Source organism: Lethenteron reissneri, unplaced genomic scaffold, assembly GCF_015708825.2.
Source record: "Lethenteron reissneri isolate LAM-NWPU_2019-01 unplaced genomic scaffold, ASM1570882v1 scaffold_1640, whole genome shotgun sequence".
NCBI lineage: Eukaryota > Metazoa > Chordata > Hyperoartia > Petromyzontiformes > Petromyzontidae > Lethenteron > Lethenteron reissneri.
In genome coordinates, this window is record NW_026891378.1 from 3,133,678 (window position 1) to 3,151,650 (window position 17,973).

At 50.4% G+C, this 17,973-nt stretch overlaps 1 protein-coding gene across 1 annotated transcript; it reads left to right on the top strand.

Annotated features, from left to right (window-relative positions):
* The first annotated feature begins 3,711 nt into the window (after nucleotides 1–3,711).
* On the top strand, nucleotides 3,712–16,967 carry LOC133339120 (E3 ubiquitin/ISG15 ligase TRIM25-like). The gene is made up of 6 exons (XM_061547247.1): nucleotides 3,712–4,309; nucleotides 7,096–7,191; nucleotides 8,651–8,884; nucleotides 9,173–9,195; nucleotides 15,093–15,187; nucleotides 16,417–16,967. Exons 1-6 carry the CDS (start codon nucleotides 3,749–3,751, stop codon nucleotides 16,965–16,967), a joined length of 1,560 nt encoding a protein of 519 aa, XP_061403231.1. The 5' UTR covers nucleotides 3,712–3,748.
* Nucleotides 16,968–17,973: the final 1,006 nt, after the last annotated feature.

Genomic DNA, 17,973 nt, shown 5'->3' on the forward strand with positions numbered 1-17,973 from the left:
CGCTCGATGCGCCCCCGCAGGAGTTGCTAGTGGAGACGAGCGATGATGGTGCACGAGGGTCTGGCAGTGGTCGGAGCTGCCCCGGGCAGGCATCCGTCGTGCCTGCAAGGCGTCAGGTGGAGTCAGCCTGCCAATTCCCCCACCCTGCTCGAGTTAACTGCACATCGAGTGACACCTATAAATACAGCAGTAGAGTGATAGAGACTGGTAGATCACCAGCACTGTGTTGCTACAGCAGTGGAGTGATAGAGACTGATAGATCACCAGCACTGTATTGATACAGCAGTGGAGTGATAGAGACTGATAGATCACCAGCACTGTGTTGATACAGCAGTGGAGTGATAGAGACTGGTAGATCACCAGCACTGTATTGATACAGCAGTGGAGTGATAGAGACTGGTAGATCACCAGCACTGTGTTGATACAGCAGTGGAGTGATAGAGACTGATAGATCACCAGCACTGTGTTGATACAGCAGTGGAGTGATAGAGACTGGTAGATCACCAGCACTGTGTTGATACAGCAGGGGAGTGATAGAGACTGGTAGATCATCAGCACTGTATTGATACAGCAGTGGAGTGATAGAGACTGGTAGATCACCAGCACTGTATTGATACAGCAGTGGAGTGATAGAGACTGGTAGATCACCAGCACTGTGTTGATACAGCAGTGGAGTGATAGAGACTGGTAGATCACCAGCACTGTATTGATACAGCAGTGGAGTGATATAGACTGGTAGATCACCAGCACTGTGTTGATACAGCAGTGGAGTGATAGAGACTGGTAGATCACCAGCACTGTATTGATACAGCAGTGGAGTGATAGAGACTGATAGATCATCAGAACTGTATTGATACAGCAGTTGAGTGATAGAGACTGGTAGATCACCAGCACTGTGTTGATAGAGCAGTGGAGTGATAGAGACTGGTAGATCATCAGCACTGTATTTATACAGCAGTGTAGTGATAGAGACTGGTAGATCACCAGCACTGTGTTGATAGAGCGGTGGAGTGAAAGAGACTGATAGATCACCAGCACTGTATTGATACAGCAGTGGAGTGATAGAGATTGGTAGATCACCAGCATTGTGTTGATACAGCAGTGGAGTGATAGAGACTGGTAGATCACCAGCACTGTGTTGATACAGCAGTGGAGTGATAGAGACTGGTAGAACACGAGCACTGTATTGAAAAAGCAGTGAAGTGATAGAGAGTGGTAGATCACCAGGACTGTATTGATATAGCAGTGGTGTGATAGAGACTTGTAGATCACCAGCACTGTATTGATACAGCAGTGGAGTGATAGAGACTGGTAGATCACCAGCACTGTGTTGATACAGCAGTGGAGTGATAGAGACTGGTAGATCACCAGCACTGTATTGAAACAGCAGTGAAGTGATAGAAACTGATAGATCACCAGCACTGTGTTGATACAACAGTGGAGTGAGAATGAACAACAATAAGACTCGCGAAGACTGCAGTAAAATAAAAACGACGAATGCATAAGAGACACTAAACGTCAGCAGAAGATTTAAAATGGCCGAGTGGCAAAATGCACTGGGAGCCAGCAGTGAGTCGAGATTGACAAATGGAACCCTCGAAGCTCTGCGATGTACGAGTGTGGCATGGGAGTGGATGTATTGTGTATGTAAGGGATGTCAGGGGTGGGGATGTTGATGGACAGTGGGTTAAGGGGCATGGAGGGGATTCCCAACCAAAAGGAAGGAGACAGCGGAGCGGCAACAGTGGAGGAGGGGAGGAGCAGGCGAGGAGATGCAGGAGGGGGCATCAGGGGGCTCGGGGCATTGTGGCGGGGGGGACGGATTGGGAGAGGGCTGTGGGCAAGTGTGGGCTGGGGGTGAATAAAATACGGACCCCAACCTCGTGTCAGTTCTACTTCACATGGACATTCTGCGATGTGCGGTGTCAGTGGTTCAGAGCGACTTGCACCGGCTGCACGTGCCGGTGTGTACAGTTCTGTGGTGGGAGTGGTGGCGCAGCGGTTAGCGCGGCGCGCCGTGCTACGATTCGGGCAGAAACCCCAATCCCGCTCATGGCCACCGCCCACACCAGGGACAGCGTCAGCGATTATCTCAACCGGCTCTGGGCCTCCTCTAGGTCGACTCAGCCTCAACTGATAACCTGGTGCGGTGTGTAGTAGACATCGGCACTAGAGAGACAAAGGCGGCCTGGTGGGTGTGGTTCTGGCCACTCACCGCCTAGAGTCTGTGTGGGCTACACGGGGGAGCTTTGTCTCTGCACGACACAGAGCAGTGAGCCGCAGCCACGTGACTGAGTTGAAGGCGACCAACTCCACAGGCGTCTCACAGCTCGAGAACGAGACACCCGACACATTGTTTACTTGTCTATGGTTCTTTCGATAAAGTCACGTAGATCGAAAAAAATAATAACAATAAAATAATAATTCATATGAAAATAAATGAATAAAAATTAACCCGTAAAAACAAAGTTTTTCACTATAAATCTTTTATATGCGTGGCATCGGTTTTATTGTATTATTCATTTCTGTTTTTCTTGAGTAAGAGTTTCATTTTATCACATTGGTATTTTAAATTAAATATAAGGAAAGTAGTATATAAGGATTATAAGGTTTTCAGTTTTTGTATGATTGTTTATATTGTACATTTTGTTGTTTTCTTGAATAATTTTCTGTGTTTAGAAAAAATATATGATTGTGTTAGTGAAAATTTTTTTTTCCTAAAAAGTGGAAAATTTTGGAGAGAAAAAATTCACGAAAATAAATTGTCACGCACAACGAGTCTGTGTGCAAAATGTCAGCTCGATTGGATCACGGGAAGTGGGTTAAAAAACGACCTAAAGATTTGCACGGTCGTAAGCGCGCAAGCAAGCAAGCAAGTGAACTTAATATAAAGGATTTAAAAAATAATTATTTTATTATTTAAATTTTTTTCTATCTCCGTGACTTTACCGAAAGAACCATAGAATATGAATTCTTGCAGTCACGAAAGTTTTTAAGTCATAATTGTATTGTTTAATGAGGTAGTTTAACGATTTAAATAAGCAAGAAAAAGTGAAGCTAAAATATTAAATATCGTGGAGCAGAGAGGGAGAGGCAACAGAATGAGAACAAGCATTCATACTGGTGGAATCCGATGAGCTATAAAGCTCTTTTTCACAGATGTCCAGTCGGGGCAGGTCAGAACGTTATAACAACAACAAGCAATACAACAACACGACAGGAGTGCAAAGTGTAGGAAAGGCAGACAAATCACTTCGAGATATATTTATAGAAATAAAACTACAAATATTTTTTTTCATACCAGATAAGGCTCCAATGAACTATTAGATATTTTTCAGATGCGACCTGGCCACAAATGATGGCTCCACTTAGTAACTAATCATCATCACCACGTGGAAATGTACAGCAGCAAAACAATCAAAATCTTTTAGACGCAACGAGTTTACGAGCAGCGTTCCCCTACGAGTTCAGTTGAGACCACGAGGTGAGTTGAGATATTGAGGTGAGTTCAGATGAGGTGAGGTGTGTGAGGATAGGATTTGAGACAAGGCGACGTGTCATCACATTCCAGGGCGTGTCATGTGATATGCAAATTAAACCGAAAGTGTTTGTACTGTACTTCCCTTTCTCACATTCACGAGGCTTGTTCCTGTTTTGTTTCTCAGACGCAGCCAGCTACTGCCTGAGCTACAGACAGAGGCTGCCTGAGCTCCAGCCAGCTCCCGTCTCTGAGTGGAGCCACAGGGCCATGGCGAGTGCGGCTCCCAGTGGTAGCGAGGCTCCAGGGGAGTTGACCTGCCCCATCTGCCTGGACGCCTTCCGCTGCCCCTGCACGCTCAGCTGCGGCCACTCGTTCTGCCTCGAGTGCGTGGAGGGTGCCTGTGATGCGGCAGAATCCTTCTCCTGCCCGCAGTGCCGAGTGACCTTCCCTCAGAGGCCCAAGCTGAACAAGAACTTCACGCTCGCCAACCTGGTGGAGCAGCGCAGTGCTGCAGAGAAAATAGCCACCGTGGTCGTGTGTGACTTCTGCAACGATGGTACGACTGCTGCCTCGAAGACCTGCCTCAGATGTGATATGTCCTACTGTGCGACTCATGTAAAGCCTCATCAGGAGAACGCGAAGTTAAGTAGCCACATTTTGGTGGATCCAGGTATGAATCCTGAAGAACGCAAGTGCAAGACGCACAGTAAGGAGCTAGAGTTTTACTGCCGACAGGACGAGAGCTTGGTCTGCACAACCTGCACCATCGCAGGAGACCACAAGGGTCACGATGTGGCTACGCTGGAGGATGAGCACAAGACACGGGAGGTGAGACGCTCTGCGTGTGTGAGTGGGAGCCTCTCCTGCGTGAGGTCATCATTTCCAAGTACGAACTGAACGATAATATCCAGCAAAATATTATATAATTTCTCTCTCAGCACCACATTGTTTTTTCAAATTTTAACAACCTTGATTTGATATAAAGTATGCTGAGGTTGTCATAGTGCAGAAATAATACTATTATTATCAATCCTGTCATAAACAGTGAGGGAAAACAGTATTTGATCCCCTGCTGATTTTGTACGTTTGCCCACTGACGAAGAAATGATCAGTCTATAATTTAATGGTAGGTGTATTTGAACAGTGAGAGACAGAATTAAAACAAAAAAATCCAGAAAAACGCATGTCAAAAATGTTATAAATTGATTTGCATTTTAATGAGGGACATAAGTATTTGACCCCTCTGCAAAACATGACTTAGTACTTGGTGGCAAAACCATTGATTGCAATCACAGAGGTCAGACGTTTCTTGTAGTTGGCCACCAGGTTTGCACACATCTCAGGAGGGATTTTGTCCCACTCCTCTTTGCAGATCTTCTCCAAGTCATTAAGGTTTCGATGCTGACGTTTGGCTTCTCGAACCTTGAGCTCCCTCCACACATTTTTTATGGGATTAAGGTCTAGAGACTGGCTAGGCCACTCCAGGACCTTAATGTGCTTCTTATTGAGCCACTCCTTTGTTGCCTTGGCCGTGTATTTTGTGTCATTGTCATGCTGGAATACCCATCCACGACCTATTTTCAATGCCCTGGCTGAGGGAAGGAGGCTCTCACCCAAGATTTGACGGCACATGGCCCCGTCCATAGTCCCTTTGATGTGGTGAAGTTGTCCTGTCCCCTTAGCAGAAAAACACGCCCAAAGCATAATGTTTCCACCTCCATGTTTGACGGTGGAGATGGTGTTCTTGGGGTCATAGGCAGCATTCCTCCTCCTCCAAACACGGCGAGTTGAGTTGATGCCAAAGAGCTTTATTTTGGTCTCATCTGACCACAACACTTTCACCCAGTTGTCCTCTGAATCATTCAGATGTTCATTGGCAAACTTCAAACGGGCATGTATTTGTGCTTTCTTGAGCAGGGGGACCTTGCGGGCGCTGCAGGATTTTAGTCCTTCATGGCGTAGTGAGTTACCAACTGTTTTCTTGGCGAATATGGTCCCAGCTGCCTTAAGATCATTGACAAGATCCTCCCGTGTAGTTCTGGGCTGATTCCTCACCGTTCTCATGATCATTGCAACTCCACAAGGTGAGATCTTGCATGGAGCCCCAGGCCGAGGGAGATTGACAGTTATTTTGTGTTTCTTCCATTTGCGAATAATCGTACCAACTTTTGTCACCTTCTCACCAAGCTTCTTCGCGATGGTCTTGTAGCCCATTCCAGCCTCGTGTAGGTCTACAATCTTGTCCCTCACATCCTTGGAGAGCTCTTTGGTCTTGGCCATGGTGGAGAGATTGGAATCTGATTGATTGAATGCTTTTGTGAACAGGTGTCTTTTATACAGGTAACAAGCTGAGATTAGGAGCACTCTCTTTAAGAGTTTGCTCCTAATCTCAGCTCGTTACCTGTATAAAGACACCTGGGAGCCAGAAATCTTTCTGATTTAGAGGGGGTCAAATATTTGTTTCCCTCATTAAAATGCAAATCAGTTTATAACATTGTTAACATGCGTTTTTCTGGATTTCGTTGTTGTTATTCTGTCTCTCACTGTTCAAATAAACCTACCAAAAAAATTATAGACTGATCATTTCTTTGTCAGTGGAAAACGTACAAAATTAGCAGGGGATCAAATACTTTTTTCCCTCACTGTAACAAATGTATAAATGTGCTCTTAGTATGTTTGCTAGGTGAGCTGCATTGCTCACCGCTTGGTAGCCTCGTGCCGGTCTGTGCCAGTTTAGCGCCGCACCCTACAGCAGCTACCGGGTCACTGGACTTGGTGTTCCAGAAATGTCGCGTGATTTTGACAGACCAAGTTTTTTCTGACCCTATTTATATTTTCATTAAGATGCTCTCTACCGAATTTCTCCGACACTCAACAGAGACTTTGAAGCCCCTCCTTGTGCCATGTGAAACTAAACTAAAAATAAAATGTATTTTACCAGGTGAAGCTCACAGTGCTATGAAGCTCTTTTTCAGAACCAAACCTGGCCACAAATGACAGCTCCAAGAAGTGGCTTATCAAGTTGAAATTCATAGCAGCCAAATACTCTAAACGCACGTTTCTAAATGTAGAGGAAAAAACCGGAGGTCCTGGACAAAAATCCATGCGACCATGGGGAGAACAAAGTCCACATATACAGGTGTCAGGGTGGGATCAACACCACGACCTCCTGTATACCACGCAAGGCAGATTAACATCTTGCGGCGCCTTTTCCACCCATTACTCAGAGCCCCATCCACTGCTCAGGTAGCCCCGCCCCCGACTCAGATAGCAGTGGAGAGTGATTGGGTCCACAGGCTTAGGCTCCTGCACGTGCTATGTGAGCCCAGATATATGTATGCTGAACTTATTTTGCACCAAACGTAGCCAACCGTGCTTATCGGAGGTGCGGGGGAATGACAACTAAACACAAAATGCTCCAGGACGCGTTTGAGCTCCTCGTGAAATCGCATCCCTGCAGCACTCGCTCCCCCAGCCTCCATTGCTGCACAGGGGCCGCTGCAGCTTTGAGATGGGACCGCCACTGTGGAGGGTGGAGGGGGTCCGTGTGGAGCGGGTATGAGAGGGGGCGCTCAGAGAGTGAGTGGAATCTCCCCTGGTGATGTCTCTAATAGAAACAAGTGGAAGAGGAGACGCGGGTGGTGGAGGAGAAGAGGAAGGAGGCGGAGGAGTCCATAAAGCGAATGGAGGCCGCTCACAGGGACGTGCAGGTAACCCTGTCTGGACCGGACCCTGTGACCTCGTAACTCCACTCTGAGTAGGGTTTGTGATGGAGGACAACTCCATTCATTCACGTGGACTTCCATGAGCTCTGAACACATCGTGGGACTAAAGACACAACGGTCAATGCGCATCAATACCCAGGACAAGCAAATAAGTGGTTCTCATCTCCAATGAGGAACTGAATTAGTCGTGGAAATTCCACATTCTTAGGATGGGGGCCTGTTATCCCCACGTGAACTGCCACTTCATCTTATGTTTTATATATATATATACGTCTATTCAGGCCAGATGAGGTGGCACATACCTGTTATCCAGTACATTGGTGGCAGGGTTCACATTATATATATGTTTACAATATGTATCGCATTGTGCTATGAACCCAAGTCACCTGAGATCAACTCCCAGCGATGACTAACATCAGTAGCGAGAAATATCTGTAAAGCCACAACCACACAATACACTGAATTCACGCAGTGTGCTTTATACAATGTGTATATTCACGTAACCTATTCACATAGTACACTCCCATTCAGTATACTGAAATGTGCTATGTGAGCATAAAAGTTCATTTGAATTTAAAAAAAGTATCCGACAAAGCACAGAGACACTTCGAGGTAAGGTCACCAAGTTGCATGTCCAGTTCTCATCGGTGCACCGATCTTATCACTGCCCAGTCACGAAACCCAGCTCTCGTGTCCAGTCCCAGCAGGGCTTGTTTTGTGGTAGGAATACAGCTTGGAAGCGTTGCTGAACAGGGAGCTTTAATTATGACTTTTTGCTTTTTCAATCTGCTCGCATTACCAACACCTTGCACAACTATGCGAAAAGATGGTGTTCATATTTAATTAGTATTTAAATTCTTTCTTTTTCTCAGATTTGTGATGTAATATTTGCGATTGAGTCCTGTGTAATTTGCAGGGTTATGATAGGTGACGATTGTATTGATTATTGGCTACTGAGGCCGTGATGCACAGGAGGGGTTCATCCTCCATCAGGTCAATTGGGTTACAGGTCAAAACGTCTCCCATAGTGTGGGAGACGTTAATGCATCTCTATGGGTCTCGATGGGTCTCTATGTATCCCTGAGTGTCTCCATGTGTTTAGTATACGGTCCACAGTTTGGGTTGTATGACCACAGTCACACTGTCCTAGATTGACTCAAATGGGTCTCAATGCGTCTCTATTCGTCTCCATGTTTCTCTGTGTTTCTCTATGGGTTTCTATATTTGAGTCTCTATGTATCTCTATGGATTGCGAGGTATATCTATGGGTCTCTATAGGTTTACTTTATTGCCCAGAGTTTGCGTTGTGTGGCCACAGACGCTTTTCCATTGATGACTCAGGAAAGAGTGGTGTAAACGCAACCTCCCTAAGACTTAGATCAACCATTGCGAGATTAACTCCTTTGTTAATTATTTGATACAAACAAATCACACGTCCTGGCAGGGATCGATGACCGGGGTGAGGCAGCGGATCAATGGCGAGTTTGCCCGCATGAGAGCAGCTCTGGACGAGGACGAGAAGGCGGCTCTGGCTCGTGCGGACAAGAAGGAGCGCGAGCTGCTGACCCAGATCGAGAAAAACATCGCTCACTACCAGCGCGAGATCGGCGAGCTCCAGGCAGCAGCCACTCGCCTGCAGGCCCTAACGCAGGAGAGGGACTCGCTCACGTTCCTGCAGGTGAGCGATGAGTCTCAAGTGTCGCTATTTGCACAGAGCCAGGAGTTGAGGCTCCTGAATGAGGTTTTCACATCGACTGCACTTGGTCACGCATGGCCTGAGCTTCCGCCCTGTCCTTGCGTGCCTTCGTCCCCACTCATGACGATGTTTGCAATGTAAGTCAGTGTAGGTGCTCATGAGGTCATAAGCCAAGACTTTATGGTTTATATTCCACCCGCGGTGTTGCGGTGGGAAATCCACTGATTCCATGGGAATGAAGTCATGAACCTCTCTCACTCTCTCCCACAGGGGCACCTGGAGGAGATGCGCAGGTACAGAAGACTATCACTCACGACTCGACACACGACAACATGGGACTGAGTGCGAGGCACGGGCAGTGAGAGACTGGCTGTGTGTGGGGATGCTGTGAGTGGTGGTGCAGATTGTGATGATGCTGCGAGTGATGATGCTGTGTGGTGATGATGCTGTGTGGTGATGCTGTGAATGATTGTAATGTGATTGGTGATGCTTTGTGTGATGAGTCTATATGTGTAATGGGTTCCGGAGACACTTGTAGAGGTAACTTCTTTATTACAATCCAACACTCCAACAGTCCTGATACTCTGTTACAGCCTAGGTACACAGCCTAGGTACACAGCCTAGATTAACTACTCTGGCTACGCTCTGGAACTCGCCCTCGCAAGGACGTACAGCCGGAAGTTCCAGAGTCCCACCACTGGCCCTCACAGCGTCCCAGGGTCCTGAGATGGCTGGTCTTGGGTCTTGGGTTTTGAGCTACAACTGGCCCTGATCGGCCAGGGAGCTGCCCTTTTATGCCTCGTCCCCAACGAGGGGTGGGGTTGTGTGCGCCTCCAGATATCCCACAGAGCACACACAACCCCCCCCCCCCCCCCGTTGGTGGCGCCAAGGGGCTTAACTGGCTGGGTTGTCTGGGATCCTAGCACCTGGCGCCGACGGCTTATCTGCCTAGGGTCCCAGAGCCCCCAGCAGCCCCTCCCCTCTTATGTCACTACATTACCCTCCTCTACGTAGCCTCCAGCCGACCCGGCTGTCAAAAAAAATACAATGGTACAATAAATTATTTGTTAACCATCAGAATGAGTGTATGCGTGTCAATGACTAAATGGATGACAAAATAAGATAAATGAGAAGAAAGCGCCTCTCCCCCTCCTGCGGTCATGCGTATATAAAAAAAAACTCCAGGTCACTAATGCAGAACAACACTGTATAAACACATTTATGCAGGATGAATGCACGCCCCAACCGCCCACTATACATGATGGCAAGGTGAGTGTCGGCGCGTTGGGACGAGAGTTCGTGGGCGGGGGTCATGAAAATCGTTTGAGTTTGGAGCGAGTCCGAGTGGCAGGTCCATCGGCCGGGATGGAGGCGGGAGGGGACCGACGACTCGTTGTTGCGCTCATGTCTTGGGTCGCTGATCCCGCGGGCAAGCTTGTTCCCGCTGGGTCGGCCATGGCGGGTTTCATTCCCGAGGCACCTGAGGGCCGGACAGCGGGACCTGCCCGAGAGTTAGATCCAGCATCATCGCGGCGCGGCTCGTTGGACATGTCGCGCTCTCGGGCCCCGAGAAGTGAAGGAGGTGTGTAGTGTTGAATGTAAGCTTTTAGACGTGACGGGTGCACGAACCAACGGCGCTTGCCATGCTGGATCCTGACACACTGTGGGCGGAGAACGCGAATAATAACAACCGGGCCTCTCCAAGGCTTAAGCAGTTTTGAGGAAGTAGCCAATGGTACCTGCGGGCAGTTGAGCCAGGCGCGGTCCCCTTCTACCCAAACGTGGCGGGACGTGCGGAGGTTCCGCAACCGCTCATTGGCAAGCTGACGGGCTTCTGAATTATTTTGAGCAGCCTCCCGGGCATCCACGAGACGACGCACATTAGCACGGATGTGGTCGGCAATCTTAGCCTTAGGTGTGGGCTGTTTAATGCGCAATTGTACGTCGATTGGGGGGCAAACCTCCCTACCATACATAAGATAGAATGACGAGTACCCCGTGGCAGCATGGGGCGCCATTCTATAGGCGGCCAAGACACCAGGTATGTGGAGATCCCAATCAGTCTGTGACTCAGACACCTGGTGGCTTAGCATGGAGGTAAGTGTCCTATGTAATCGCTCGACCATACCGTCAGTCTGGGGGTGATATGGCGAGGTGCGAATTTTGTGTGTCCCTAGCAGGTTGCACACATCCCGCAACAGGGTGGAAGAGAAATTTTTCCCTTGGTCGGTCAGCAGGCGTTCGGGAACACCCTTATCCAGGATGTAGCCCTGGAAAAAGGCCTCCGTAATGGCTGCTGCAGACTGGTTGGGGAGTGGCCAGGCCATGGCCCATCGGGTAAAATATTCCACCCCAACCAAAAGGTACTTATTACCCCGAGGAGTAGCGGGAAACGGACCCAAAATATCCAATGCGACAGGGTAGGAGCATCGACTAGTGCTTTTCGGATGGCATTGAACGAGGCCTGTTCTTACTCTCCCCAATGGAATTTTACCCCTTTGGCTGTTAATGCGTGGAGGGGCTTTGCGATGGATGCGAATCCCGCAACACATCGTCGATAATATGAGGCGAAGCCGATAAAACTCCGCACCTCCCCAACAGAGGTAGGAGTTGGCCATGAGCGCACGCAATTTGTCTTTTCGGGGTCCGTGGCAATTCCCGAGCGGCTGACAATATGGCCCAAGTAACGAACCGAATCCCTCATGAGGTGGCACTTTTGCGGTTTGAATTTGAGGTTAGCCGCCCGCATTTTAAGGAAAAGTGCCTTCAATCGCGTGAGGTGTTCATCAAAAGTTTTTGCTGAACACGATGACATCGTCGAGGTAGATTAGGCAAGAATCCCACTGGAGCCCAGCGAGGACCAGCTCCATCAGGCGCTGGAACGTCGCCGGGGCCGAGTGAAGTCCCATGGGAAGTCTGTTGAATTGGAACAGTCTCTGCGGTGTGCGAAAGGCCGTCTTTGGTTTGGATGCGTCATCAAGGGGTAGCTGCCAAAACCCCGAGAGGGGATCCAAGGTGGAGAAGTAGTGCGCACCTGCTAAGGCATCGAGCAACTCGTCCATCCTGGGAAGCGGGTAGGCGTCGGCCACAGAAATCTTATTAAGTTTCCTGAAGTCAACACAAAAGCGGAGGCTCCCGTCGTGCTTCTTAACAAGAACGATCGGCGCCCCCCATGGGCTGTTTGATGGTGCAATGACATCGGCCACCAACATATCGTTGACGGCCACCCGTACATGTTCCTTCTTGGCCGGGCTCAAACGGAATGGATTTTGACGAATTGGAGCGGCATCACCCGTGTCGATGTGGTGGCTTAGCAATTTAGTGCAGCCAATGTCGAATTTGCTTTGACTGAAAACGTCGGCGAAATTGCTCAGCAGCGTGCGTAATTTAGCATGCTGTAATGGTGACAAATCGGCAGAAGTGGAGCAAAGCGCGTCGAGCCATCCTGTGTCAGGACCTGGCTTGGCAACGGAAGAGGACTCGCCCCCTACGTGACCCATGATCACATCTTCTGACGGGGCTGACGTCGCGTGAGCAAGCACCATTCCCTGACAGATAACGGCCGTTTCCAATCCCGCGTTAAGGACCTGTATAAAGGGGTCATGGTCGCTTCGCACGAGCGTTTGTGCACACACGAGGTCCGACATCCGCTCAGCTGAACGCGAAGGCCCGATCACAGCACCCCCCATGAACGCGTCGTAGTCAAGGGGTTTATGAAACCGGAGGGGAACTAACATCTGAGAGCCGGGAGGAATGTTAATTGTACAGGCTGCTAACGCCTGCACCGTCGTAGATGCGGAGTGCAATCGAGTGGGTGTGGGCAGGAAGGCCATGCGTCGGCCGGAGGGGAGCTCAATACACCCTTTGTTAATGAGAATTTTAATGGGCATCTTCCCCAAGAAATCTGTTCCAAGGAGGCACGGAACGGCGAGGGTTGATGAGACCAAAATGGGCCCAACTAATTGGACGTCAGCAATGCGGATCTGAGCATTGATCCGTCCGGTGATGCCCAACGAACCCCCATTTGCGGCATAGCATGGCACATCAACTGGCTGCAAGGGACGGCATGTATCGGGCAGAATGTTATAAATTATGTCTGAAATGATGGTCGCCGATGCACCCGTGTCGATCAACATACGAACATCAACGTCCTCGATGGAACCCACTACGGCGGAGGACCCTGCCGCCGCGGCAATGACCCAATGGGCCAACTCGGACCATTGACCTGGTCCGAGCGCCCGGTTGCTCAATGATGGGCCCGAATCCCCCTCCTCCGAAGCATGACCCCCCTGTGTGGTGTGAGGGTGCGTGCTTGGTGTAAGTGGGGCCCGAGAGTGCGAGGTGTCGCGACTCGCCTGGGTATGCCGAGGATACGGTGGTGAGCGAGGCGCTGGGGTCGGAGGTCCTGAAGTCCGGCGTCGGGGGACCCAGCAGCCGGACGCCACATGGCCCCGAAGACCACAGTTGTGGCAGATGATGGACGCCCCGTCCTGGCGCGAGGTTGGTCGGTCCCGCTGGTGGTGATCCCGCTGGGATCGCCAATTGGATGATCCGCGACTTCCTGTTGCCGCGAAGGCCTGATGAGGCCCCGAATGCACGTCATAGGCTTGTGCATCAGGTGGGCCTGCGCAGGCGGCGATGGTCGTGTCCTCATCGCAATGGAGGTGTGCTTGGATGCACCTGGCAGCACGTAGCGACATGAAGTCATCATCATCATCGGCTGTCGGCATGGCAACTCGAAGCTGCCGGGCCAAGCTCATGAGCTTCTGCAGCACGAGTGACTCCCCAGCGTCTTCATCCATGCGAGGGTAGGCAACCCGCGCCATGGCCAGCAGCGCGCTGCGGTACCCCATCGCCGACTCGGAGGCCTTCTTCCTCCTCGCATCGAAGCGGTGACATGCTTCGGACGGGGGTCCATAAATCAGCCGCATCTGATGAAGGGCGTCCGTGAGCGTGGCTCGTTTCGCCCGTGGCACCGCAAGGAGTGCTGCGAGGGCGTCGTCGGCGAGCATGGCCGGGAGGCCCAGGAGCGCTTCATCCTCCGACCAGCTGGACGTCTCTATAAGAGAGACGAACCGGCGTTCGAACGCTGCCCACTCACCCCCCTCTGAAGAATATGCCTTGAGTTCTGGCAGGCGTTGCTGGACGTGAGCCCCGTGTTCGTTGCCTGGCGACCCGGCGCTGTGAGCCGGCGGTGAGGGACGCATCGCTGATGACGTGGCGTTGTTTGTTTGGACCGCGCTGCGCCCGGAAGTGACGTTGCTCCCAGCGGTCATTGCTACCCCGGCGGAAGTGACGACACACCCGGAAGTATCCCCCACATTTGTGGTGGGAATGCCGGTGGCTGGAACGGCGGTGGCGTCCACCATGTTTGTGGCGGCGGCGACGGCGGTCTCGGGCGGCCGCTGCGCCACTTCTCTCCCTCACGCCATCGCCTGTGAGCGCCGCATCTCGCCCAGGAGGGAGGTGGTGGCGTAGAGCAGCTCTGTGAGGCGAAGCAGCGCTTCCTCCATCCCTGCTCCCGACGCTGGAGAGGTGACGGCCGGTGGAGCAGACAGCTGCTCAGCCGGCGGTGCGGCATCGTTGTCGGCTGGCGTTGGCCACCCCATCGTTGCTTGCTCCTCGACATCGCCGTCAGGACTGAAGGTGCGTGGCTTACTTCTTGTTTCCATGGCCACTTCTGACGCCAAATGTAATGGGTTCTGGAGACACTTGTAGAGGTAACTTCTTTATTACAATCCAACACTCCAACAGTCCTGATACTCTGTTGCAGCCTAGGTACACAGCCTAGGTACCCAGTGTAGATACACTACTCTGGCTACGCTCTGGAACTCGCCCTCACAAGGACGTAGAGCCGGGAGTTCCAGAGTCCCACCACTGGCCCTCACAGCGTCCCAGGGTCCTGAGATGGCTAGTCTTGGGTCTTGAGCTACAACTGGCCCTGATCGGTCACGGAGCTGCCCATTTATGCCTCGGGTTGTCTGGGATCCCAGCACCTGGCGCCAAGTGGCTTAAGCATCTGGGTTGTCTGGGATCCTAGCACCTGGCGCCGACGGCTTATCTGTTTCGGGTCCCAGAGCCCCCAGCAGCCCCTCCCCTCTTATGTCACTACATATGTGATGGAGCTGTGATGATCCTGAGTGATGATTATCTTCGTGAGAAAGTTGCCGTGTCTGCTCTGCTTTCACAGGACAGGGGCGGTTACAACGTTTCAACCCTCAGCTCCCCGCCAAGAGGACATTGCCTCACTTAAAGTTCTGGATACAACTACTGTCAAGTTCATGTGTGAGTTATTTAGTGTGAATCATGGGTGATGGGGCCATCTTGACAACAGATGAACCCCGTTTGTGCACGAGGTCGACTCACCCTCAAATAATTACCTGGTGTAGTGTAAACATCACCACTCGGGAGACAAAGGGGGCCAGGCATGGTGCTGCCCACCCACCCCCTCGTGTGTCGTGCCAGCTATCATAGATGCTCACGGACAGCACTTGTCCCAATAGTCTGCAAGGCTACACAAGGGATCTCTGTCTTTGTTCACATCCCATTCCAGGACCCTACTGAACAACACCATGAGACTCAGTGTGGTATTCTTGTGTAAATAATCAGCATGAGTCAGGGGTAATTGTGATGTTGAGATGGAGTGTGTGCCTGTTAATGTGTATGCGTGGGGGGAGCGGTAGCACACTGCACTACGAACCCAGTTACCTGGGTTTGATTACCCGCCAAGGCTAACATCAGTGGCAGGTGATATCTGATCCAGTCCTGGGTCTCTGCTAGGCAGTTTCAACCTCAAATGAGTTCCTGAAGCTAGTAATGGTCATAATGATGGTGATAGTGGTCGTGATGAGCATGGTGGTAATGATAGTGGTGCATCGGCCAGTCATCTCAGTCGACCCATGGCACCTGGGTCTGCTCCATGACCTCCTGCCAGTGGGAGTTCTACACTTCAAGTGGCTTCAATGTGCACATAGCCTGGCACAAGCGCCGTGGTCACCACTACTTAGTGGCGAATGGCGGTTATTTTTGGTAATTCTGCTGTTAGTGATAGTGAATGATGGGAATGGTGATGACATTGGTGAGTGATAGTGTTGGTCGTGGTGATGGTAATGATGGTGACATTGGTGATAATATAGGTGATGGTTTTGCTGATGGCGCTGATGATATTCGTGATATTGGTTTTGATCAAAATGGTAGTGATGGTCGTTATGATGGTTATAATGCTTTTCGCATTTGTGATGGTGATAAAGATGTTAGAGATGGTAGTGATGGGGATAGTGGTGATGGTCGAGGTGATAGTATTGATGGTGCTAGCAGTTGTGATGATGGTTGTGATGTTGCTGATGGCGATAGTGATGTTGCTGATGTTCATAGTGTTGATGGTGATGTATATGTTGTTGTCATCGATGATATTGATGGCAAGGATGGTTGGTGATGGTAATATTGATGGTGGTGATGGTGGATGATGGTGATGACGGTGTTCTATAGTGATGTTGTCATCGCTGTTCTCACAGACGGATGCTCACCGACTCTGGACACAAACTCAGCTCATAACCAACTCCAGATCTCCTCGGATCTCAGGACAATGATGCTGAAAGCTGCCTCCCAGGGTCGCCCCGATCACCCACATCGGTTTGATGGCTGTGCACAAGCCCTGTGCCGTGAGAGCTTCTCGTCGGGCCACCACTACTGGGAGGTGGACGTGGGGGACACGCGGTGGTGTCGGGTTGGAATCGCGTACGGGACGACCCCAAGGAAAGGGGATCGTGCTGCACAGTTTCTGGGACGGAGCGACGCGTCCTGGTGTTTAGAGAAACGTGATGACGGCTTCTCAGTGGTTCATGGTGGAGTGAAGACTGCACTGTCGGTGAGGGGGGCCCCCTCCCCCCGCAGAATCGGACTTCACCTGCACTGGGAGGGGGGGCTCCTGGCGTTTTACCGCGCCGACTCCATGGAGGTAATCCACGAGGTTCGGCAGAGATTCTTGCAGCCTCTTTACCCTGCGATGTGGATGGGGTGTTTGAATGATCGATTGAAGATCGTGAATCTGAGTCGTGCATCCTGAGGATGAGGAGAGATAGAAACCCAAGAAACCAAGACAGAACCCAAGAAACAGAGGAGAGGGTGGATGTTGAGGAGAGGGGAAAGTGAGGGTGAGGGGAAGGATGAAAGGAAGGTGAGTAAAAGTTACGGGTGAGCGTGGAGCGTGACGGTGAAGGGTGAGGAGAGGGTGAGGAGAGGATGTGAATGAGGGTGTAGAGAGAGGTTGAGGTTGAGTTTGCGTGCATGAGCCGGTGCAGTTCAAATCACAGGTTCGTGTGGCCGCTCCTTCACCTGCAATGCGTGCTCACATCACCACACCGTCTCATGCCTGCGATTCACCATCATCACCATCATCATCACTGTCATCACGACCATCACCACCATCAACACCACCACCATCATCATTATCACTACCATCACCACCATCACCACCATTATCACTCCATCATCACCACTGTCATAATCACGACCATCACCACCATCAACACCACCACCATCATAATCACCATAGTCATCACTACCACCATCATCGCCATCATCATTACCAACAGCATCACCAATATCATCATCATCATCACCATCATAATCACCACCACCACATCATTAAAAACCTCCATCACTATCATCATTACTATCAACTCTACCAAAACTATCATAATCACTATCACCAACATCGTCAATATCATACCACGTTCACCACCATCATTACTATCATTATCACCATCACCCCATCATCATTACTATCATCAGCAACATCATCATCAACATCATTATCCCCATCATCACCACTACCACAACCACCACCATCATCATAATCATTATCACCACAATAATCAGCACCATTATCACGTCCATCATCATAATCATTACTTATCATTACCACTATCATCATCACCACCATCATTATCATCATCAATATCAGAACCCACATCACCATTCTTACCACCAACAACAACAACCGCCATTCGCCACTAGGTGGCGGTGACGTCACCACGACGCTTGTGCCAGGCTATGTGCACGTTGAGGCC

Bases quoted from the DNA above. Each gene is read 5' to 3' on its own strand.
- LOC133339120 (XM_061547247.1), top strand. From the start codon at position 3,749: ATGGCGAGTGCGGCTCCCAGTGGTAGCGAGGCTCCAGGGGAGTTGACC. The intron at 7,192-8,650 runs GTAACCCTGTCT...ACGTCCTGGCAG, and splicing joins CCGCTCACAGGGACGTGCAG to GGATCGATGACCGGGGTGAG. The intron at 15,188-16,416 runs GTGAGTTATTTA...CTGTTCTCACAG, and splicing joins AACTACTGTCAAGTTCATGT to ACGGATGCTCACCGACTCTG.